The 23,471-nt window shown below is 34.5% G+C and overlaps 3 protein-coding genes and 1 long non-coding RNA gene across 6 annotated transcripts; 1 reads left to right on the top strand and 3 right to left on the bottom strand.

Annotated features, from left to right (window-relative positions):
* Positions 1-531: 531 nt before the first annotated feature.
* Positions 532-3,771, bottom strand: zgc:113425 (uncharacterized protein LOC541425 homolog). 2 transcript variants are annotated; one of them, XM_042738202.1, is made up of 7 exons: positions 3,657-3,771; positions 3,199-3,370; positions 2,397-2,456; positions 2,175-2,306; positions 1,124-1,270; positions 960-1,020; positions 532-804 (listed from the first exon to the last, which is right to left on the bottom strand). In XM_042738202.1, exons 2-7 carry the CDS (start codon positions 3,361-3,363, stop codon positions 698-700), a joined length of 672 nt encoding a protein of 223 aa, XP_042594136.1. In that variant the 5' UTR covers positions 3,364-3,370; positions 3,657-3,771; the 3' UTR covers positions 532-697. The 2 variants fall into 2 exon arrangements, with proteins under 2 accessions (XP_042594136.1, XP_042594137.1); XM_042738203.1 differs by having other exon boundaries at positions 3,199-3,665.
* A 146-nt stretch (positions 3,772-3,917) lies between these two features.
* LOC109102488 (histone-lysine N-methyltransferase SETD7) lies at positions 3,918-8,168 on the bottom strand. 2 transcript variants are annotated; one of them, XM_019115839.2, is made up of 8 exons: positions 7,999-8,167; positions 7,168-7,297; positions 6,238-6,439; positions 5,904-6,093; positions 5,690-5,771; positions 5,374-5,491; positions 5,097-5,254; positions 3,918-4,940 (listed from the first exon to the last, which is right to left on the bottom strand). In XM_019115839.2, the coding sequence occupies exons 1-8, from the start codon at positions 8,036-8,038 to the stop codon at positions 4,739-4,741; spliced, it is 1,122 nt and encodes a 373-aa protein (XP_018971384.1). In that variant the 5' UTR covers positions 8,039-8,167; the 3' UTR covers positions 3,918-4,738. The 2 variants fall into 2 exon arrangements, 1 of the variants encoding a protein (XP_018971384.1); XR_002019900.2 differs by having other exon boundaries at positions 4,609-4,940; positions 5,665-5,771; positions 7,999-8,168.
* Positions 8,169-8,874: 706 nt separating this feature from the next.
* Positions 8,875-11,020, top strand: LOC109102997 (microsomal glutathione S-transferase 2-like). The gene is made up of 5 exons (XM_019116321.2): positions 8,875-9,070; positions 9,723-9,822; positions 10,022-10,092; positions 10,234-10,315; positions 10,400-11,020. The coding sequence occupies exons 1-5, from the start codon at positions 9,010-9,012 to the stop codon at positions 10,509-10,511; spliced, it is 426 nt and encodes a 141-aa protein (XP_018971866.1). The 5' UTR covers positions 8,875-9,009; the 3' UTR covers positions 10,512-11,020.
* A 5,686-nt stretch (positions 11,021-16,706) lies between these two features.
* On the bottom strand, positions 16,707-18,556 carry LOC109102487. The gene is made up of 3 exons (XR_002019899.2): positions 18,412-18,556; positions 17,423-17,572; positions 16,707-17,291 (listed from the first exon to the last, which is right to left on the bottom strand). It is a non-coding gene; the product is annotated as an uncharacterized LOC109102487 (long non-coding RNA).
* Positions 18,557-23,471: the final 4,915 nt, after the last annotated feature.

Genomic DNA, 23,471 nt, shown 5'->3' with positions numbered 1-23,471 from the left:
TAAGTAAAGATAATGTTCCATGAAGATATTGTGTAAATTTCCTACCATAAATATCAAAACTTAATTTTTGTTTAGTAATACGTATTGCTAAGAACTTCATTTGGACAACTTTAAAGATGATTTTCTCAGAATTTAAAATTTTTGCACCCTCAGATTCCAGAATCAGCCAAATATTGTCATATCGTAACAAACCATTCATCAAAGGAATGCTTATTTATTCAATTTAATTTAGTCAATTTCAAAAAATTGACCCTTATGACTGGTTTTGTGGTCCAGGGTCACATATGGGAACTTAATGTTCAGACTAGAGACTTATTTTAAAGTAATAACATTGCAAAAATGATACCGTCGCTTGGTATGTAATCTGAACATCCACTGAAATGAATGGTTTGTTTGTTAAATTCATAAAGAGGCAAATAGAATACTTAATTTGTTATATATTGTTTATTGTAAAATATAGGTTTACGTGCACAAATCAGTCTATCATTTAAAAAGTATAAAGCCAAAAAAAAAAAAAAAAAAAAAAAAAAAAAAAAAGATAAAAAAAGTATGGCACTGATAACTTAAACATCAAGAAACAAATTTAAGTTACTTTGAAACAAGCAGGCTTGATGATATCTGGACATTTTTCGCTTTATGGGGAAAATTAATGAACTATATTTACCAGTATTTCACATTTAAAAATAAACATCAATTATTAAGCTAGTCTGCTATACGGTGGAAGTGTAGAGAGGTTTTGCTGTTCCTGCTCAGGACAGTGATCCATGAATGACATGGGGGAGTTAAAGATTCGCTCATCTCCATCTGCAAGAGGCAAAATAAAACCTTGTTACAGTTGGCCACATCCTCACTAACATCATCATAATGGCATACATTGTGGCTCATATAGCAGATGACTTATAAAATTATTTTGTTATCTTAGTGTCCAAAGCCACTCGAACAACACATCTCTCACGTACCTTGCCAAGTGCACACAAGTTCAGTTGGAGTAACAGGGTCATTCTGAGGAACTAGAAAATCCTGTAAAATACACAACAATGCAGTAATTAACAGCTCAGTCTTGCATACTGTATAATAACTTTAAAATACTGCACTTTCTTGTTTTATATAAAATTTCACCCACCATGCCATTTGCAGAGTCGTAGCAGCCGCAAAGTGGCAGACTGCGGAAGCCGACATAAGCAATGAGAGAAGAAAAGAGCAAAGACCCCATGCAGGCCACCAGAAGGGTGCTGTTTGCTCCTTTCACCATCCGGCTGAGCACGAACCTCTGCACAAGACACAGCTTTATCAACCATTTGTGTGTTTTAAGCGGAGCGTTTAAAGGTGTTGTGCAAGGTTATTTGATGCGTCGCCGAAGAGAGATTTACCTCCTATGTAGTTATTGACATTTGGTAGTTTTGTTCGTATTGGTGAATTAATTTAAGATATTTTGGATGAAAACCTGGAGGCTTGTAACTGTCCCATAGACTGACAAATAAATAACAGTGTCAAGGTCCATAAAAGGTATGCAAGTCGTCGTCAGAATAGTCCATCTGCCATCAGACGTGCAATCTGGGTTACATGAAGCGACAGGAACACTTTTTGTAAGCGAAGAAAATAACGACTTTATTCAATAATTCCTTTGTCAACAGTCTCCTCTGTCTCTCTCCATATCACCGTATGCTGTGTATGCTTTTCTGTGTCATCCGCAATACAAGGATGCACTGTTTTCTTACAAATCAAAGCTAAATACACATAGAAACAGCGCATCCTTGTGGCACGGATGACACAGAAGAGCATACACAGCATACGGTATTAAGGAGAGACACAGAGGAGACTGTTGACAAAGGAATTATTGAATAAAGTTGTTATTTTTGTTTTCTTCGCTTACAAAAAGTATTCCCGTCGCTTCATATAACCCAGATTGCACATCTGATGGCAGATGGAGTATTCTGACGAGTATTCATACCTTTTATGGACTTTGACAGTGTATTTTACTTGGCAGTCTATGGGACAGTCTCAAGCCTCCAGGATATTGATCCAAAATATCTTAAATTGTGTTTCGAAGACGAACGGAGCCTTTACGGGTTTGGAACGAGATGGGGGTAAGTGATTAATGACAAAATTTTCATTTTGGGGTGGAGTATCCCTTTAACATATGGCAGAGTAAACATGATCTGGTGTGACTGTACCACTTCAGGGATAGGATGGGCATGGAAGACCTCATCATCCTCTTCTCCATAGCTGAGAGTGACGCAAGCATAAACGAAGACAATCACAACAGCAAAAAGTGACATCACAGATGATGCGATCATGACATTTACCTAAACATATTAATGAGAACATGTTAATATCAACAGTAAGAAAGACAACCGTCAGGAGAAATACCGTATATTAGACGGATAAGAAATTACCAAAATTGGGTTTTTCTTCTGGGATGCTAAGAGGGCAAGTACACCAGGGGCAGCCATAATCTAAAAGAGGAGGAAAAAGTGATATAAACTTTATAAAATCATATCGAGCATCTCAAGGGTGATGCTAAATAAAATGAGATGTGAGAAAAAATTTTTTTACATTTAAATGCTTTTGTATTTTCTCACAAAACTTTTGCATTCCCCTAAGAAACTTCAGATTTGCTCGCAAACCTTTGTGATGGAAACAATATGAGAAAAAACTATATTTCAGAGCTTTTGGAAGAGAATGCAAAGTTTCTCGGGGGAATGCAATCTTACAGAGAGAACGCAAAAGCATTTTTTCCTACCATCTCATTTTTTTTCCCATCATCAGTCCTGTTTGTGGCCCTGTAGAATCACTGTCTCTTAGTGCAGACACATGCCACGAGAGGGTGAACACATGTCAAGTGGGATACCTAGGCCTAACCTTCTTCATCATTATGTGTATAATCTTCTATCACTAAAAATCAGCATTAATAAATTCATCCTAAACCACGTTACAGCAGTGAGAAACATTTACAGTAAATTAGCTACGAAGGAAAGCCATGTTAACATGATAAAATAGCAAAATGTGATCTGTTTTAATATGAGATACAAAAGCTAATTCTGATTTTCCTAACCTAACTTTTTTACGTGACTATGACTCTGTCCCAGTTTGCTACACTATACTGGAAAACTGGGACGGTGCATTATAGATTAAAGTGTGAACTATAACTTTAAGCCATATTAAAGTAAATAAATTGTCAGTTTTAAGGTTTCTCACCAGTCCAGCCCAGAGTGGAGCCCTAGTTTCACTCAAAGTAGTGCTCTTGCGGAAGACTGCATCCATAAACCCGCAAACCACGCAAAGCCCCGCGCACGCCACCTGAAGGATGCCGAGGACCACCACACTCTTCTGATTGAAGATGAAATATCTGTAACGGTCCATCTCAGGCCTTCAGCGAAGAGAGAAGAGGTAATGTGTTTCACCTTCATATATATCATTTAAAAGAGAAAAAACCTTCACTATTATGTCTTCGAACGGAGCTGGATCCTTTATCAATTGTCTAATGACTTGAAATCGTCACGATCGCTTTCCACGTTGTGCGTTGATACTGAAACTACAATGCGACTTTACTAACTTAATTTTACTAAACGCTATACTTAAACTATGATACGCCCGATTTAATATGTATAAAGGGGTGTATAGGTCCTTTACATTAGAATAAATGTAGTATTTACCTGTGCCGTTTTTCCTTGTCACTTCCGGACCGCTTTTGTTTGGAAGCAAGCGGTGAAACCCAGCGTGTCACTCATTTACCTGGCGCGCGCGCAGGTGCACCACGATGACCACGCCCCCACAGTGTGCTGATTTACAGTGTTGACCTAATTACTTGGGCATTGAATATTCCTCCATTTTGCCTTAGAGAAAACCTGATTCATATTTTCAACATTTTAGTAATAATATTATAGTCGAGAACACTGAAAAGATGAGTCCAGTTGTGCTCTATGCTGAAGTTTTTATTGATAAATCTTTGTTGATAGCTTTTGCATATCAAAGGCTGAAGTTTAGTTCAGTAGAAAGATTTCTCTTAACCTTGTGCCTTATTCTCAAATACTGTACATTCTGTTCAGTCATTTCCCCACACATACAGTACACCTTACTAAACTTTCTTTTAATGGTGTCAACTTCTCATAGTTATCTTGAGAAAAAAAAAACAGACATAAGCAGCTTTGTCTATGTAATACTGTACTTCAAGAATACTGGAGGCTTTTAAACATAACTGTAGCTGTACGCACATGCAAAAGGAGACAGAACAAATTGTTTTACAAGAATAATTGTTGGTAATATCAACATAAAAATATCTATATTTTCAGTTATCAGGGGAAATATGAGCAGAGCAGCAAAATACACTATACTGGTTTAATACTGCATAGTTATCACAAGTTGTGGTAAAGAGGTCATATACCTCCAGGAATTGTGACATCGGTCTTTAAAACTTTCAAACTCTACTCCATGGATTTCAGTCAAAATGCCTTCAAATGACTTGCTCTTTTTCAGTCTCTGTACTCTGTATTCACTTACTAGTCCTTCCACATTGTAGAACCACAGAATTTTGCAGCTTGCTCAGTGATCTGAGCGAAGATTTCACAGTTACAATCCTTGTAAACTGATGAGGATGCCAGAAATCAGTTCAGAAGAGTGATTACTTGTTAGTGTTAGCTGCGAAGAAGGTCAAAGAACAAAGTTAAGAGTTTCTGGTGGTAGTTATAGGCTGGGATGGGAGATCATGTTTTTTTTTCAGACAGCGGTGGTGAGGGTCTTAGCAGGTCTCATTAGCACCTTTTCCAGACTCCATCTGCTGAAACTCCAGCAATTGCTTTGTGTACCACTCTGGTGCCTCTGGACCAGACTTCCCTGATGGCTCATGGTCATAACCATAAGCAACAGTGAGTTCTTCATCTTTTTCCACAGCACGGATTGTTCGGATGCATTTTATTTGCCCAAAACGAGGATGGATGTACTTGACAGGTAAACACAGCTGTTACATCACTAACCCATTACTGTCCAACAATAAGATTGGTTTATATTTAAATATCTAACAAAATGCTTCTCAATTTAATATAGGAAACAAAAGTACCACATCTCTGTATATTACTAAAAGGAACATTAACACTCACGGATCATATTTGCAGTTGGGAGTGAAGGAGTGATTGGCCTTGTGACCTAGAGATGCACAATAATTCTCCGTCAGATTGAAAGGTTCTGGAACATCAATCACAGTGTCCTCATCCAATGAAATAGTGTTCCCATTCATGGACCAGTCACGACTATCCACCTGTTAAATTTTATATAAAAAAATAAATAAAAAAATTATTTGACACACCATGCTTTCTTTAATGTTTTTAGAGGTATAACATTCTGGCCTTGAATAATGTAAAATGCAAACAGACAAACCTCTGTATGTGTGATGCGGACACCATTATAAAAAGCCATCACTGTGTTAACCTCAGCCTTAGTTTTTGCAAATAGCCCTTCTCCAGCTCCAGAAATAAGTGACTGTCCAACATACACACTGTTAAATCAAAAGAAGACCACCTTTCAGCTTGAATCAACAAGATGATAAATACTGTATTATGCCTAGAGAACCAGCAGAATCTCCCCAATGAAATAACAAGGCAGTACATCACTGGAACAAACAAATATATGTTTTTTGTTCAAAACGAGATTTGATAGATTGAGGTTTACATGGTTGATCACAGCTTGCACCAACCGTTGACTTTCGTAGGGGTCGGGCAGCAGTTTATGACCAGCGATACATGACGAGGTGGATTTATCGTAGCAGTAAACAGGACCTACAAAAGAAAAAAAAAAGAGTTAAAGATTAACCTACAACCAATTTTATACCAAGATTAACTTTTACTGATCAGATTTGCTTTTTTTAGTTTTAAATGAAGATTTGTAAATAAAACTAAAAATAAACTAACTATTTGGATCAACAGTGAAGTGTGGTCTGCCGTTCTCTTGGGTGGTAAGAGTGGCAAGTCGGGCCTCAATCAGTTCTCCATCAACAAAGGAGCCATACAGAGCAGTACGCCCATCAGGATAAACATAAGCCACCGACTTTCCTGTCATCTCTCCATCTTCATTCACTTCCCCAACCACACAGGCGCCATCCTTTATATGGCAGAGAATAAAGAAAACTTACATACACATAAACTTGGAACTTTTCAATAGACTGATCCCAGTTCAATACATTATAATGCTGTCGATAAGAGTTTAATTTGTGATTTAAAGTGCTTGATTTTGGGCACAACATACCGGGTAGTAGACCCAGCACATGCCATAACGAATGTTGTCCTTGTACTGGCCCCTGAAGACCAGTTGACCTTCTGGATTGAACTCTTGAGCAGGTCCATTGAGCTCGCCTTCTACATAAGTCCCATGTAATGCTCCCCCATCCTCATAAGTATAAATACCCTGGCCCTGCAAAGCATCATCCACGTAGAAACCCTCCAACGTACTATAAAGGAAAAAACAAGTGTTTTTTGGGTGAAATATAATCACCTTTGGTCAACTATTATCAAAATAATAAAAAATAAGGCTTTTTAGTATGTAAGATTATAAAAATTAGACCCCAAAGAGAAGCAAACAAATTGTGGAGAAGGAAAATATGCAAGCTAATTAGATCTAAGACTGCTGGTGATGATACATGTGTCTGCATGTGCATTTGAATGACAGCGTCTCGCAGTGATATGAATCGGAATATAGTTCAATGATTAAAGTCTTCTGAGCAGCTGATTGGTACAACGGCAGCACAGCCATTGTACTAATCATCTGCCGCTATCCCATCTACACACCTTATTTATTTCCATCTCAACCTGGTACAGATCTGTGCGCCATTGGGATTTTTGTCACCTTCCCTCCTCCCCAGCACCACATGTCTAGATGTGCTACAGGGGTTTTCCCTAGTTTACCTGGCTACAGCGTGTATCCTAATCCCTTTAATTCAGAGCATGTTTCAACAGTAATCTTTCCCTAATGTTAGCAGCAGCACAGCAGATCTAGTCCACCAAGACCAATCCTACTTGCAATACATCCTTATGAATGAAACAATAAAACTATTTTGAGAGTTGTCATGATTTAAATAATGAAATCTGAGAGTCTGATCAACAGTGACTAATATTCTATTATTAAATCATATGCTAGAAATCAAAAATAGATCAATGGTGCCAGCATAAAATTTCATACCTGCCATCAAAAAAGAAGAACTTTCCTTTTCCATTTTTCTCCCCATGAACAAAGTGTCCCTCAAATCTGTCGCTGGAGGAGTAAGTCACAGTGCAGAATCCATGAGGTTGGTCATCCTCATCCAGTGGTCCTAAAAAGTCATGAAATTGTAATCAGAGATAAATCAAGTAATAGACTGATAAAAAACTAATGCACTGCATGCCCAACAATGACACTAATTTTAATGGACCAGGCTGATAAAATCAGTTCAGTTAGATACTTGACATTTAGCAAAAAATATTTAATACAAAGCAAAAGTCCAGTAATTGATGGGCACTAAGTACTGGGTTTAATGGTGATAGTCCAGGGCTGAGAACTACGTGCATCTGCAGTTTTGGATCACGCTTAAAGCTGAACTTGCAACTTTTGTGTCAACACCCCACTTTTTTAACCACGTGGCTTCAGCAACTCCATTATGTTCATCCAAATACGAATCTAGCTTATATATAGGGCATTTACAGACTTCTAAAAAGATTATAGATATCATACAAAGTGTCAGAGAATGTAATAAAAGGAAAGGTATTTTAAGAGAAATCATTGTCTAACTACGTTTTATTCTTACTTCAGATAGAACTCTAGCTAAGTCTAAAAGCCTTAATAACACTCGCTGTCACCTGGAGGATTTAAAAAGTGCCAATCTTACGGGCCTCGGTTGCTTGACGGCTTGTGTGCGGAGGAAAGCTGTCGGTAGGCTAATCCTCGGCGGAATGAGACTGCATAAAAGTTCAGCCTGACAGCCGAGAAGACGACAAAAACACATTCATGCAACATTTGTGTATACGCATGTCGTACCTTCCACCACTTCTTCCATGTTGTCATCATCGCTGTCCATGATTGCGCTTCCTCTGTTGTTTATTAGAGGTATAATAGTCTGCTTCAGTATGCCTGTCGCGGAAGCTTCTGCAGGGCAGAGCTGACAGTTCCCGGCGCACAGTGTCTGACATCATCAGCGCCGAACGCACAGCACAGATTTCTTGCTACACAAGAGAGCGCTGTGCTCCGACGCTGGAAAGTCCGAATCATTTTAGCGAATCGGTTCACTCGGACAATTCCCTTCTATCAACTAGTAAAAAATTATTCACTTATTTTTGAGCCTTCATCAAAACTACGATCGGGAACAAGAGGAAAAAATATGGTTTTCTTTGCTTTCGATTTCGTTAATCCATCCCTAATGTAGTTTTTTTCGCCGATGCCAACGAAATCCTACTCTTACAATGTCACCACGATGCTTTCTAGCTGCTTTTTGCTGTTGTGGAATATATTACCAGGAAAAAAATAAATAAATTCCCAAACAAATTCCTGAGTTGAATCGTTGAATCTGACAGGTCGAATCGTACAGTACAGGTGCATCTCAAAAAATTAGAATGTCCTGGAAAAGTTCATTTATTTAACTCAAATTGTGAAACTCGTGTATTTTTTTCCACAACGTTCTTATTTATTGAGATGCACCTGTATATGCTCCCTAAAAAGAACTACTGCTTGAAAAGGTAGTTTGTAAAATTTGTAAATTTAGTTGAATCTAAGTATTATTATGGGCTCAAAGTTCTAAAACACACAAGACATAAAGCAACTGTCATTCCCAACTTGTACTGTTATTTGACTTGAACGATGTATATGACATGTTACACCCAAGCTACACTGCAGTATAAAAACTGGTTACACCCTGTGTAAACTTTAGACCACTTCTTCCTGATCTCCAAAACAGGAGGTAATCGTCAAGGCGGACATACTGACCTTAATTCACCCTTTTTTGCTAAACTTTATTTAAAAAAAGTAGTTGTATCGGACATTATCACCACAAATATGACTTTGGATCTGCCAGTTCTCCTCGCAGCAGTGTCGATACTGTCTGCTGTCCATCTGAGTAAGTAAGCAGCTCATCTTCTGCTCCATCATAATTTTCTTGTGTTTAGTGAGTTCACTGAATTTACTGTGTTTAATCTGTTTATTTAAAAATTATAGGTGTTATTATATGTTCAAAGTTTTTGCATTTGCTACAGTAACTGTGTGGGTCATCAGTGTTAAATTATAGGTTATTTTAATCAGTTTATGGGTGTTTTAAATAGGCTACACTGATTTTCATTTGCTACAGTAACTGTGTGGGTCATCAGGTAATTAACTTTTTGAACTTAAAAGTCTCATATTAAGGCATCAGGCCAATTTTAAATGCTGAAAAGACCTGTTATCTTAACACTAAGTTAATGACATGTCTCTGTAGAACATAATGACCTCTTGTTTTTCATAAACGCTGCCAAAACCAGTCTACTGTGTAAATCAGATCAGGTCAAGGTTTACTAAAATAATGTTTGATTCTAGGGCCATAGTAAGCTATTTCAAGATAACGCCAGTATCATTAGGCTTGTATAAGTCATAAATCAGACGGTTCTATAAATGCTTATATGATTATCAAGGTAATAATACAGTTGAAATCATTAATCAGATACATAATTATTAGTCTTTTTCATTTGTAGCAATGTTTGGTAAAACAAATTATGACAGTGGTTGAATTTCTTTAGCATTTCAGGCAAGACGTGTGGGGTGGTCAAGGATGAAACATAAAATTATGCCACCCACTGTTACTGGTCCACCTGAGTTTGAAAGGACATTTCGTGCACAGTAAGATCTTTGAAGCCAAACTGCATCATTGATGCCTCTCATACTTCACTTCTCTCTTTTTTCATTCAAGAAAAATCATATATGTAATTTAAAAAAATCTTGATTGATTGGCAAGCTTTCACGGGTGATCCTAACTTGAATAAACCTGTACAAACAAATCATAAAATATTAAAAATATGTCCTTCCACTATTTCTTTAGCCAGAATAGTGTAGAGTCATATTCCATTTTCTTGGTGGTATTGTGGATCTCTGGCATCTTTTTCAATGAAGGTAGGTTACATAATGTATTTCTATATTTATTTCTATAACAATGATATAGTAATGCAGTATTTATGGTGGACCAAAAACAAAAAACAAAACGAGTAACCGTTTTATAGCTTATAAGAAATCTTCATTTTTCCCCTTTCACAGTGCTTGCTGCTTTTGGAGGACTTTTGTATATTGTGGGCAGAGAGATGTACTTTACCGGCTATATTCATGAAAGCAAGAAGAGGTGATAATCAGAACATAAATTATTAAAGTTATTAGAAATAAATAAATATAAATTTCTTTATATATTCTTGCCCTTTGTTTCTAGGTTGCCAGGGTTTTACTTGGTGTTGTGTGCCCTGTTATTCCTAACTGTGATGGCTACCGTTGGAATTATTCAATCATTTTTGGACAAATATCTCAACATCAGACTTCTCTGAATAATTTCATTCAAATTTTCAAAATGGTTTTCATCAATTTAATAAACAAAAGGCATGTAAAATGTATACTTTATGCATGTTTCAGATAAACTTGATGTGTTTATGTTTTATGTGTCAGTTTATTCTAATTCTAAGATTTATATTACAGCATCAAGTTATAAACTCTAAATTACTAAATTACTGCTATTCACTTGTAGAAAGCATGATCTTAAGTGGATGACATTTGGACGGAATTGGAAAGCTAATATATTTTTGTAAGTACAGTACTTACCAAAATCGAGTTTGGTTTTGAGAACTAGTGTGTCAAAACTGACAGATTTGTCCTGATTCAGATCTTCAAGGAGAAATGGGTCTTCTTATAAATGCAGATTGTCTTGAGAAACATTAAAGGTTTATTGTTTGTCACCCTGTCACTTGCATTCCTGTTAAGAGTATTTTTAAACATGTTAGAACATAGAAGTTGAATTTAAAAGGAATGAATAAACCAATAAAGCTTTAAAATATTTTTATGTGGTTTTTCTTAATTGTATGAAAAAATTGCCTCAACTTTACATGCCACATCCTTATCACAAGGATATTTAAGTCAATAAAAGATTTCTGTAGAAATGAATTTTGTTACCATGCACTTGCAATCTTTTTTCATGTGCCACTCAATACACCAACTCATTAACATCGAGTGCTTTAACTGTACTAAAAATGTATTGTATTGAAATGATTGGCTGTGGTCGTAACACGTTTGACAACTACAGGACACTTCCCCTTGTTTCCTGCCTCGTCCACTGCAGCAACTTCCAAATCATCAAGGCAGCAGATGCCAGAATAATGCAAAAGGGTTGCATTATAGCCGTTTTCATCTAGACCATCATATTGAGTTATTTTGCTAAAACCCTCACCAAAAGACTTAATTTGGGTGTGATCAATTCCTGAACCGTTGCCATCTGACATACTATACGTCTCTTCCAAGATTGTATTTCCACATGACAGAAGACAATCTGAACTCTCATTTACCACATGACACACTGGTGGAGTTAAATCTGTTACCTGAAAAGAAGAGAAACAATATTTATTTCAATTAAATACCATAGCAACTGCATCTAACTTGGAGAGGTAAAGCTGTAGAGAATATTAACAGGTAACTTGACTATAGGAAAAGTTGAATTTCACATTTAACCACTGTTTACAGTACACCTACAACACAGATGTTGTACTTACATCCAGTATAACATCTTGTCTTTCTTTCTTTACCATGTCAGCATCTTTCATTGCTTCATTCACATTGTGGAAAAGCCTGTGACCATCCAATCAGCATGCAGAGAAAGACTACTGTCTTTGTGATCTGAACCACTTCGATAAACTGTGAAGAGTAAAAAAAAAAAAAAAAAAAAAAAAAATATGATTAAAGTATATGCATTTTTGATGGGAGGATTAAATTCCATTAAAACATTCCACATTTATGTTGTAACTTTTCCAGTAAAACATTTTAAGAGCTTTTATATAAGATAACTCAACAAAAATGTATAAATCAAACTTTGTTTATAAAGAATATATCTTGAATTAAGAGTAGGTTTAGGTTTAGAGCAATAATAATAATAAAAAAAACATAATTCAATATATTTTCTGAAAATCTTCTTAATGCTCTTTTTTTAAAATTCAAGTTAATTAAGCTTGTTTTAGAGATGTTTTAGAGATATTTTTACAGTGATAAATCACAGTTTAGAAGATATCTTCGACTTAATATAATGTTTCTAAAAGTGATTTTCTATTAAATTTGTGATTTCAGACCTTAAGTGAAGTTATCAAATAAAATATAGGCCTTTAGGCTATATGTGACCCTGTCTGTGAAATCCAGGCTCAAGTCTCAAAATCTAATTATGAGATAACAAGCATCAAAGTTTGATTTAAACCATTAATTTCACTATGATTTCAATCTTTGACATGGCCTTACTCAGTCAATTTTTAAAGATATAAAGGTTGTATTATTTTCACACAATGTTCTACATCTTTATGAAGGATGATTTTATGTAGAAAACAGTAAATCACAAAAAAAAAAGAAAAAAAGAATTTTGCTGGGTTTTCGCAGGCAGGGACACATATATAAAAATAGAGTTGCATACTATATTCTAGTAGCAAAATCAAAAGGCATCAGTAGACCTGTAATATATTCATTAATATTTACAAGTCATCAAGTTGCAGTACTTCAATAAAAATGATTGTTGATTATTTTTTACTTACTGTTGAAAGTGATGAAACCTTCAGTGGAAAGTAGTGAAATCTCAGGTAGCCGGTCTTTGTTCTATCTGAATTATTTTGTTGAGATGTTTTGGTCTTGTCTCTGACACACTCACACAAATTTACAGTGTTACATTTGGTCCATGGAACATAACTTGCACAATGCTGAACTTTCAAAGCAAAATCAAATTTGTTATCAATGTTCAATCGGACTCCATGTTCATGCCGATGAATAGCACTTTTTCTGGTGCATTTGTTATGTAATGCCTCCAGGCTGTATAGAATGTATAATGCTAAGTTTGTCTATAAGAAATAAATATTGCAGAAACACTAAAATCACTGAACCAAACTAAATGCATTAGGACCTTCAGTACGTCACTGATGTTAAAGATTATAACCCTAAAGTTTAGTTTTGGTGTTTAGGTTATTGTATTAGACAGAAATAGCTTCTGATGAGTGTAGATTACCACTTATATAGTTCAGTACTGCTAGATGCAATTTAAGTGATATATTTTCTTTAGCATTTATCAAAAACAAAGAATATTTTATTAGAGATTATTGAACATTTTAAAACTGATGAGTTGAATTTAAAAGCAATTAGTGAATTGGTAATCGAAAAGCTTTTCGTTATTTTATTTAAGAACTTTTCCTTCATTATGATATCGGTAAATTTGCATCACCCTGTCTTTATGCATCCCAAAAATATCAATATGAATTTTAACTCCGAAAATGCCAAGTATGGTATGTATGAATTACATTGCTACTGTTTTTTGTTAAATATATTCATATAGCACAAACACATTGTGTCACATCCTTATCGCACAAGTCAAAATCTAAATGAACTTAGTAAGCATGCACTTGCTTCAAATAAACATTGCCAGGACCTGAAAAAGTATAAATCATTAACAGTTTATTAGGATCATGTTGATAAGTCAAGGTTTGCTACTGCTGAATGGAGGAAAAAAAAGAAAAAAAAAAGGAAATATGTTTGATTCTCACTATTTCAGTGTATCTTATATTTTTTTTAAAATCATAGATATTTAAAGATAAAGATATTTAAATCATAACTGTTGTTTATTAGTTGACTTTATCAATGCCAACGTATGTTCTCCCTCTTTTTATTCATAAATAATTGTGTATGAAAATGTTTAAATTCAAATTAATTAATTAATTACTTAAAATAAAAAAATATAAACACACAAACACAAATCTAATGGATTTCATTCATGTATTTGAAACTTTATCGATCTGAGGATGCATAGAAAAAGTGGATGGGTTTGGCCACTTGGTGGCGCTATAACACAAAAACGAATTAATGCTTTGTGGCAAGGCCCCGTAATCTGAATAACATAAAGGCGTTTTTTCTTTTCTTTTGTTTTTTTTTTTAGCTGTCATGGAGTCTAATAAAAGTTAGAATAAACAGAAATACAGGTGCATTTCAATAAATTAGAATTTTGTGGAAAAGTTCATTTATTTCAATAAATTCAGTGCACACAGACTGAAGTAGTTTAAGTCTTTGGTTCTTTTAATTGTGAGGATTTTGGTTCACATTTAACAAAAACCCACCAATTCACAACAAATTAGAATACTTCATAAAACCAATAAAAAAAAAAATTCAAAAAGTGAATTGTTGGCCTTACTGGAAAAAACCAATAAAAAAAAAAAAGTATGTTCATTTACTCAGTGACTTTGGTTTTCAAAAAACACAATGGACCAACACCAGCAGATGACATTGCACCCCAAATCATCACAGACTGTGGAAACTTAACACTGGACTTCAAGTAACTTGGGCTATGAGCTTATCCACCCTTCCTCCAGACTCTAGGACCTTGGTTTCCAAATGAAATACAAAACTTGTTCTCATCTGAAAAGAGGACTTTGGACCACTGGGCAACAGACCAGTTCTTCTTCTCCTTAGCCCAGGTAAGACGCCTCTGATGTTGTCTGTGGTTCAGGAGTGGCTTAACAAGAGGAATACGACAACTGTAGCCAAATTCCTTGACACGTCTGTGTGTGGTGGCTCTTGATGCCTTGATCCCAGCCTCAGTCCATTCCTTGTGAAGTTCAAATTCTTGAAATGATTTTGCTTGACAATCCTCATAAGGCTGTCAAATCAGCAGTCTTCCTCATGATTGTGGGGAAAATCATCACAATTAAAAAAACCAAAGACTTAAACTACTTCAGTCTGTGTGCACTGAATTTATTTAATACATGAGTTTCACAATTTGAGTTGAATTACTGAAATAAATGAACTTTTCCATGACATTCTATTTGAAATGTACCCGTACATACGGCTACTTTAACAACTTTTACCTTATTCTCTAATGATACAGCAATGTATAGCAACCACATGAATGCAGAAAAAATAACAGTAAAAAAGTGCAAGCTAAAACATTTTCATGTACCATGCAATACACCAAAGCACTGACTTAATACTGACATCAAGTGCTTTAAATGTATTCCAATTAATAATTATTATACATTTTTATTGTAGCCTACATTTTAAATTACATGTGGAGTGAGTGTAGCTACATAAAGTGCACATCCATCGTAGAGAAGCATAGATTTAAGTGCCATAAACTTGACCAAAGAGAGATGGTTGTGATAGAGCTACTGGATGTGGACACTTACATTCAGATCTCCTCTTTCTCTCTCTGTTTTGTCAGCATGTTTGATTGCTTCATTTTCTCTGAAGGCATCATGATGCGGAAAGGCCTGTGACCATCCAATCAGCATGCAGAGAAATACCAGCGTCTTTGTAATCTGAACCATTTTGATCAACTTTGAAGATTTTTTTTTTAGACAGATTGAGTAAAGTTTAGTTTACATTCCACATTTATTCCACATCCATTGGATATAATATGTAGATGTCATAAATTGCAGTATTTAGCAGAGAATAACTGACTAAAATGAATCAGTAAAGATATAAACGATGAATCCTCAATAAAGATCTTTTAGATACTTGTCTTTCTGAATCAGTTTATGTCAGTCCTAGAAACTAATCTCTCAGACACACTTTAGCCCTCTCACCCAGAGGTATAAACATTCATAACCTATCAGCAGAACATATTTCTTGCACAATATGTTGTTAGTGTTTAATCTGTTCAGCAGCATTCATTCCAGTGAACAGCACTTTCTCTGGTGCTTTTGTAATTTAATGTTACCTGAATGTTTGCCTTTGACTTATAAATGACAGTAAATCGTAAAACCATGTGTAAAAATGGGTGTTATATCCTTGTTCATATATTTTTGAACCTTGACCAAGGAGAACTAGGACTTCTTATAAAGGTACTGAAGATTATTCTATGTAGTAATTATAAACTCCTACAGTGTTTCATAACATAATGCCATATTTAGGAGTATCTTAATGCCTTAAATGTTAAGAAATCTTTCCTGAGGAAGGTTTAATGTCTGTCCCTCAGTCTTTCATATTAGGAGTATTCGTTTTAAGTGGTTTTTTTTGTAACATTTTAGACTTGATGAGCTGAATTTCAGAGAAATTTAATAAGAATTTGTAATAAGGACTAAGTTTTTTAAACACGTCAATGAAAATGTCCAAATGTCCTTTATGACAGAAGTAACACAAGCGTGTGAAGTACATCAGAAAGAGAATGGTGCATCTATTTACTGTCACGTCACACTGTTTATGTCCTTAGACAGGGTGCTAATAAGGGCTTGTTTATGATTCCTCTTAATTTTTTAAAAGTGATGTATATCTTGCAGAATATGTATATGCAAACTTGTCTGGAAAATAAATAGTAGGCTTAAATGCCTCTCTAACACAAAAGTCAGGGTGGTCCTTTAAATAAATTCCCCCACAATGATCACTGTAATAGAATTGCTTGAAATAAAGAACATGAATCTGATATCAGTACTTTACATGAGCTTAAATTAAAACAAATGTTTTTTAAAGGTTGTTTAGCACTTTATAAAGTACAGTGAAAGACAGACCAAGTAATACATAACTACTTTCATAAGTTTGACTGTATTTTCTAATGCTCCAGATACATATAGAAACGACGTGAGACAAATAAATGAGAAAAAGAACAAAAAATATATTTCCATAATATTTACAGAAAGTGCATATTTATGTTAAAGCAACATAGATTTAAGTGCCATCAGTATTAAACTTGACCAAAGAGAGATGATTGTGGTGAAGCCGCTGGACGTGGGACTGACCGTCATTGGGCTGATTGTGGTCAAAGGGTGTTTGCAATTTGTCACAGGTTGTTTGATATTAAAAGGGCACTTTGCCTTGTTTCCTGCCTTGTCCACCACAGAAATCTCCACATTAATCAAACAGCAAGGACCAGTATATTTCACAGTGGTTGCATTGTAGCCATTTTCATCTACAGTCACATTTAAAATATTAAAAAAGGTAATGTTGCCTTCACAGCAGTCAATGTCAACAGAAAAAAGTGGGGTATCAATTCCTGAACCAGCACCATCTGACATGATATAATTCACTTCCCAGGTTTCATTTCCGCTTGGCGAAGAACAGTCCAAACTCTCATTTACCACACGGCACACTGGAGGAGTAAAATCAGTACCCTAAAGAGAAAATATAAATGTCATTTCTTTCAGTTAAATGTCACAGTAACTTTATGTGTTAAACTTGAAGCAGTAAAACTACATAATATACTGTAGGAAATCAGAAGTACACACACACATGTGGCACTTACACTCTGCATAACATCTCTTCTTTCTCTCTCTATCTTGTCAGCATCTTTCATTACTTTATCCTCAGTGGGGACATTGTGGTACGGAAAAGTCTGTGACCATCCAATCAGCATGAAGAGAAAGACCATCGCCTTTTGAACCATTATGTTCAACTGTGAAAAGTTTTAAAAATAGATTTAGGTGAAAGTTTATACTGATTCTGGCATTAATTTCCATTAAAACATTACACACGTATTGTTTACATTCAGTACTCTGCTCTGTTTCATGCTCTTTTAAGTTACAAAAGAAAATATGGTGTTAATTTAGAAATAGCATTAACTTTTCTTATTATTTTTAAGCATAAAAGATGTTGTCATTAAACACTTAAACAGAAAGAAATAAAAAAAAGAACAAGTCTTCATTACTCACATCAGCTTTTAAGGAAGTTTAAATAATTTTGGTGAAATACACAGTTCACATTTATTTATTTATGCACTGGATACACAAAGCAACCGCGAAAACGTCACAATAACACAAGATCTTTCATCATAATGGATTTCCCACTAAAGTCTTTCCGGAAGTTATCACTTCCTTAAAACGTGCAACTTGTTGAGGTCATTTTGGTGAATAAATAATTACGTAATCTGTCTCTCACTCAAGAACCTGTAGGCATACATAGCTGTTCAACATACTGTTCCCCACTTCATCTGACGTCATGTTAGTCTGCAATAACAGATGGGCTAATAAAGGACTATCCAGAAGAGATTTGTAACAATTTATAAAAGTCACACTGTATTAGGCTATTTATTAAGTAGTGATCTAAAATACAGTTGGCTTATAAATAAAGAGTAAAAACATGACACATTAATATATTTTAGAAGAACATATAACATTATGTTCTAGTGATAAAAGGCATGCGTCCCATGTTTTTTAATCTTTATATGTAATATTTACATGTTATATTGGACAATAATATTTATAAATTTATTCACACAGCATTATTTTTACTTACCTTATTAGCAGTGAAAATGCAGTGATGATAAAAGTAGTGAAATCTCACAAATCTCCTCTCAGTTCAGGTCCTTCTCTGTTCAAAATTATTTTGGAGAAATGCGTCAGTCCTAGATATACTGCAGACACACCCAAATGACTGTCCACACAACCCTGCCGGTCAGTGAAATATATTCATTGTAGAACTTGCACAATATCCTTATCCAGTTCAGGCACAGTGTTTGTTTTAGTGAATAGCACTTCACTATAAATGGTAAAGTATTATAGAGTGATATTACTAAATGTCTCTATGTAAATCTACACTGCAGCCTGTAAAACAAAGTGTGGTATAACTACATCAATAAAAGTTTTACTGTTTTTTAAGATTTTCTATTCAAAAAGGGAATTTGTATACAAAGGTACATTCACAGCAATTACAGTAAATAATAATTAAGCCTGCATGTTGAAATAATTTGAAATTTCATAATTACTTCAAATCCTTGTCTTTCAAAAATGGTTAAAATGTACTGTTGATTATACTGACACACATTTATGTAAACTAAAATGCTTTCTATTGAAATGTGTCATATTTAAATATGTTTGTAATTACACATTTGTAACGATGAAGCTGCAATGTAATACATTTCAAATATATTAAATGTCATAATATCAAATTACACATTACAGTTAATATGGTAATTAAACAAATGTACACATCAAAACAAATGTACTTTTTAAAAACTTCAAAAGTGGTAAAACGGCAAAAATATTTGAAATGTAATTTAAATTTTGATTTGACAATTATTACACACTGCACATTTTAAAGTGTATACTTGCGTGTTAAGAAATAGTTATGCAAGTGTACTATCTTTAAGTACACTTAAATGGCTATTTAAATTCATTAATATTATCTGCAAATATTTTTTGAGGTACACTACAAGTGCACATTCAATACAATTAAGTGCATTTTATTTCACAAGGATTTGACCAGGCTTCATATAAAGTCAGAGAATGTTATTTTATGAGGTAATTAGTGCTCCTTCAGTGTTTTCTACACCCTCACAAAAAAAGGTACAAAGGTTGTCACTGGAGCGGTACCTTTACGTAAGGTAAATGTTTTGTAAAGGGTCTATACTGGTACCTTAAAGGTACATACTAGTATATAAAGGTACAAAAGTATATTTGAAAAGGTTTTTCTGAGAGTGTAACTTAATGTGCGAGCCTGGAGCACAAAACCAGTCATAAGTCGCATGGGTATATTTGTAGCAATAGCCAGCAATACATTGTTTGGCTCAAAATTATTGATTTTCTATGGCAAAAATCAATAGGATAAAGTAAAGATCATATTCCAGGAAGATATTTCATAAGTTTCCTGCTGTAAATATATCAAAACTTAATTTTTTATTAGTTATATGCATTTCTAAGAACTTAATTTGGACAACTTTTATTTAGATTTTTTTGCACCCTTAGATTTTCAAATTACTGGCCAAATATTGTCCTATCCTAACAAGCCTAAGCTTTTTTTGTTCAGCTTTTAGATGATGTATAAATCTAACTTTCAATTTTTTTTACCCTTTTTACTGGTTTTGTGGTCCAGGGTCACATATATTATTAAATGTGTTAAATTCAGTGTAGATCTCTAATAGAACAAGGAAGGAATTCTCTCATCACCTTACACAAATCCTTTTATTGTTGCACTATAGGAATCAAAATTACGGTTAAAACCTCCACATGACAGCTAAACCAAAGACTTATCACAATTAACACAATAAAAGAACGTCATCGGTAGGCTATGTGGATATCTTGAGTTTCTCTTTGGTTTGTGTTCACATAATTGTGAAATTAAGGAAGACCCTTTACTCTAGCCCCCGTGTGGACAGTGATAGTATTGTAATCCTGGAATGCAAGTAAGCATTTGATTCTCCGCTAGGGGGAGGTAAAACACACCATCATCATGTTTTAAAAATATTTGGCGTTCATGCAACTGGAGTGCTTCTTCTTTTAAAACAAACTGAACATCAGGAAATTCTGTCATTCATGTGAATCAATGTTTGCAATTCAACTTTTTGACTTTTTGGATATGCTGATAAAACAATTTAAATAAGAATACAAAATATAAGAATTTTCACTAGTAGTCTCAGACAGAGTGTGAATATTTTTTAATTTCAGAAACGGTGGTAATGTTTTGGGGCTATGGCACATTTATGCTATGCTTATGCTAAAAGGGAAATACAGCTACTAAGATGACAGCCTAATTCTTTGGTCTCAGTATATCACATATTAAACCTCCAGTATTTCTATTGCACTATTTTTGAACTGATCTTTTTTTCTCTATTTTTGAACGATGGTGGGATTATCTGAATTGTAACAAGAAGGATTATTAACTCTTAAAAACAAGAAAAATATCCATGAGCACATTTACTGCTCTCATAGTGGTGAATCAGCGGGACAAGTGATCTTGAGAGAGTCAGACTGCCCTCTGCCCTCTGATGTTTAATTCATCTAAACGAGACAGTTCACCTGTCAAGCATGTCTGGGTCAAGATATAATCTCTAGCCCTGAACATGACACAAAAGAGAATAATCCAATCAGTTTTTGTTTTGTCATATCTTTAAGAAACTGTGTATCTATCTATCTATCTATCTATCTATCTATCTATCTATCTATCTATCTATCTATCTATCTATCTATCTATCTGTCTATCTATCCGTCTGTCCATCCGTCCGTCCATCCGTCTATCTATCTATCCATCCAGCTATATATATGTATGAGAGAGAGAGAGAGAGAGAGAGAGAGAGAGAGAGAGAGTAGGTGAAACTGAATATTCCCAGTATATGAGCAGTATAAATTTCCAGAAATAAAATTTAATAATCAGACAAAATTTAGAAGATAAAATTGAAAATTACTGTAATAAATTCAATAAAAATTATATATTAAAATTATAGAATTTCTTTTTCAATTTTTTCCTTACAGAACAATAAAATATTTCTTGAGTATCTTAATTTAAAGGTAAAACTTAATTTTCTTTGTAGTAGGTTGCATGCAATCTGTTGGACACTGCTGTTATAATAATTATTTTTTTTAGCAATTATAATATTAAAAATATTTTTGAATTATACAATATCAGTAGATCAGATTATTGTTATTAATGATAATATTTAGAAAGGTCATGACCTTGGCAGTGGCACAGGCCAATATCTTGATTTTAGGGGCAGATACGGACTTGATGTGTTCATATATACTATTTGTGAAATGCACATGATTGTTTTCAATAAGAGAAATGGATAAAATGAATTATGTGATATCTACTATAGCAGGCTTTAACGCTATATGAGGTATAAACCTGATTAAACTGAAAATTATAGCAGTGCCCTATAACAGAAAACATGCATGGTTACAAGATATGTGCACATACAGCATTGAATATATATGACTGATCATCAATAAGGAATAGATCCTGTCTACTTTACAAGATCTAATTTCTCTTATTTGTTATTTATACCCAATTACCCTTTTCCTTACCCTTTCAGTCTCTCTTTCTCCCTTTAAATCCCTCTCTCCTCCTATGTTTTCCCTAACATTTGATAGATCGCAATTAGATATCCTTGTAAAATCCAGAAAGAGTTGTTACTCAATCCTGGAGTTTTACATTTCGGTTTTGTCATCAGTCAATGGCATCCCCTCTTCTCCCCTCACCCTGAGTTCACTGTGTCTGACGCACAAATACTCCCCTGTTTTTTTCTCCTCTTTCATTTTCCGTTACTGAGCTTTCTCTTCCTCCCGGACTGAGTGAAGCTCTTTATCCATAAATTATACATCAGGTGAAGGTGACAGACAGAGAGAAGATTTCACACTATAATCATCGAATCTGCTTAAATATGAAGGGTAGGATAAACTGAGCAGAGCTGGGAAATACATTTCAGTGTACTGATCAGATCTAGAAAGATTAACATTGAAATAAGTCAGGGACGACAAATGTGGCCATATAAGCAGTCTATAATGAGGTCACCATGGTTTATGTCTTATACAAATCTGCAGTGAGATTGCATCTGAAATTATTGAACTTTTTTTTATAAATGCTATTACTGCCACAGCACATAACCTGGCATAATCACACATGAATTGCATTTCAGGAATCATGTAAAATGTATTTAAAGGTTCTAGTGTACATATATTTCAATGTAATTTTCACTTATGAAACTTTTCTGCTTAAACATGTTAAAAAGCTTACTTAAAAATAAGCTTCCATATCACTCCAGCAACAGAATCAGAAGAAATAGAGGTTGATTGTTGTGGCATCAGATAAGAACAGATCCAGGTTTAGATTACAGGATGACTGTAACAGAGATCACAAACACCCGTTGATTATTGTTGATGTTTGTTCTACAATAATAATATTCAATCATGTAAATTAAATGAAAATGATTTAGTCAATTCACTTCATTTATTTCTATATCACTTTATACAATGCAGATTGTGTCAAATCAGCTACACAGAGATAAAGAGTAAAAGAGATGCTATAACGTGCGTTCTTCAGAGCACCTATTTGCCAATTTCAGTTTAAATTCTGCACTTTATTTAAAAATAATTAATTTACAGATTCCAAGTCAGTTAAAACCTTAATTTCCTTGTAATCTTCATCCTCACTTTTGGTAATGTGACAGATAAATAATAGCCAATAATTTCTTGATTAATAAAATATCTGATACTCCATTTCTATAGGCACAGCAGAAACACTGTGTATAGGTTTTGTGTGTGTGTGCTTGAATACATGGTTTCTGTGTCCTCATAAACTAAATGACTTTAAAAACCTTTTGTTTTTTGAATTTCAAAAAATGCCAGCAGTTGTCTGTGAGGTGTAATGTTAGGTTTATGGGATGGAAAATACAGTTTGCATAGTATAAAAACCATTTGGCCTATATGGAGAGTCCTCGTAAACCACACAAACAATCATGTGTGTGACAGACAGACATTTCATATAAATCCTTTGCTGCTTTTTTTTTTTACTGCTAACACAGAAACCCCTTATCTTACCAATCCAATGCACTTAAGAATACAGCCTGCAACTCAGACAGAAAAGGG

This window comes from Cyprinus carpio, chromosome B14 (assembly GCF_018340385.1).
Source record: "Cyprinus carpio isolate SPL01 chromosome B14, ASM1834038v1, whole genome shotgun sequence".
Lineage (NCBI taxonomy): Eukaryota > Metazoa > Chordata > Actinopteri > Cypriniformes > Cyprinidae > Cyprinus > Cyprinus carpio.
The sequence above is the reverse complement of the archived record's forward strand: the minus strand, read 5'-3'. Positions and strand labels throughout refer to the sequence as shown.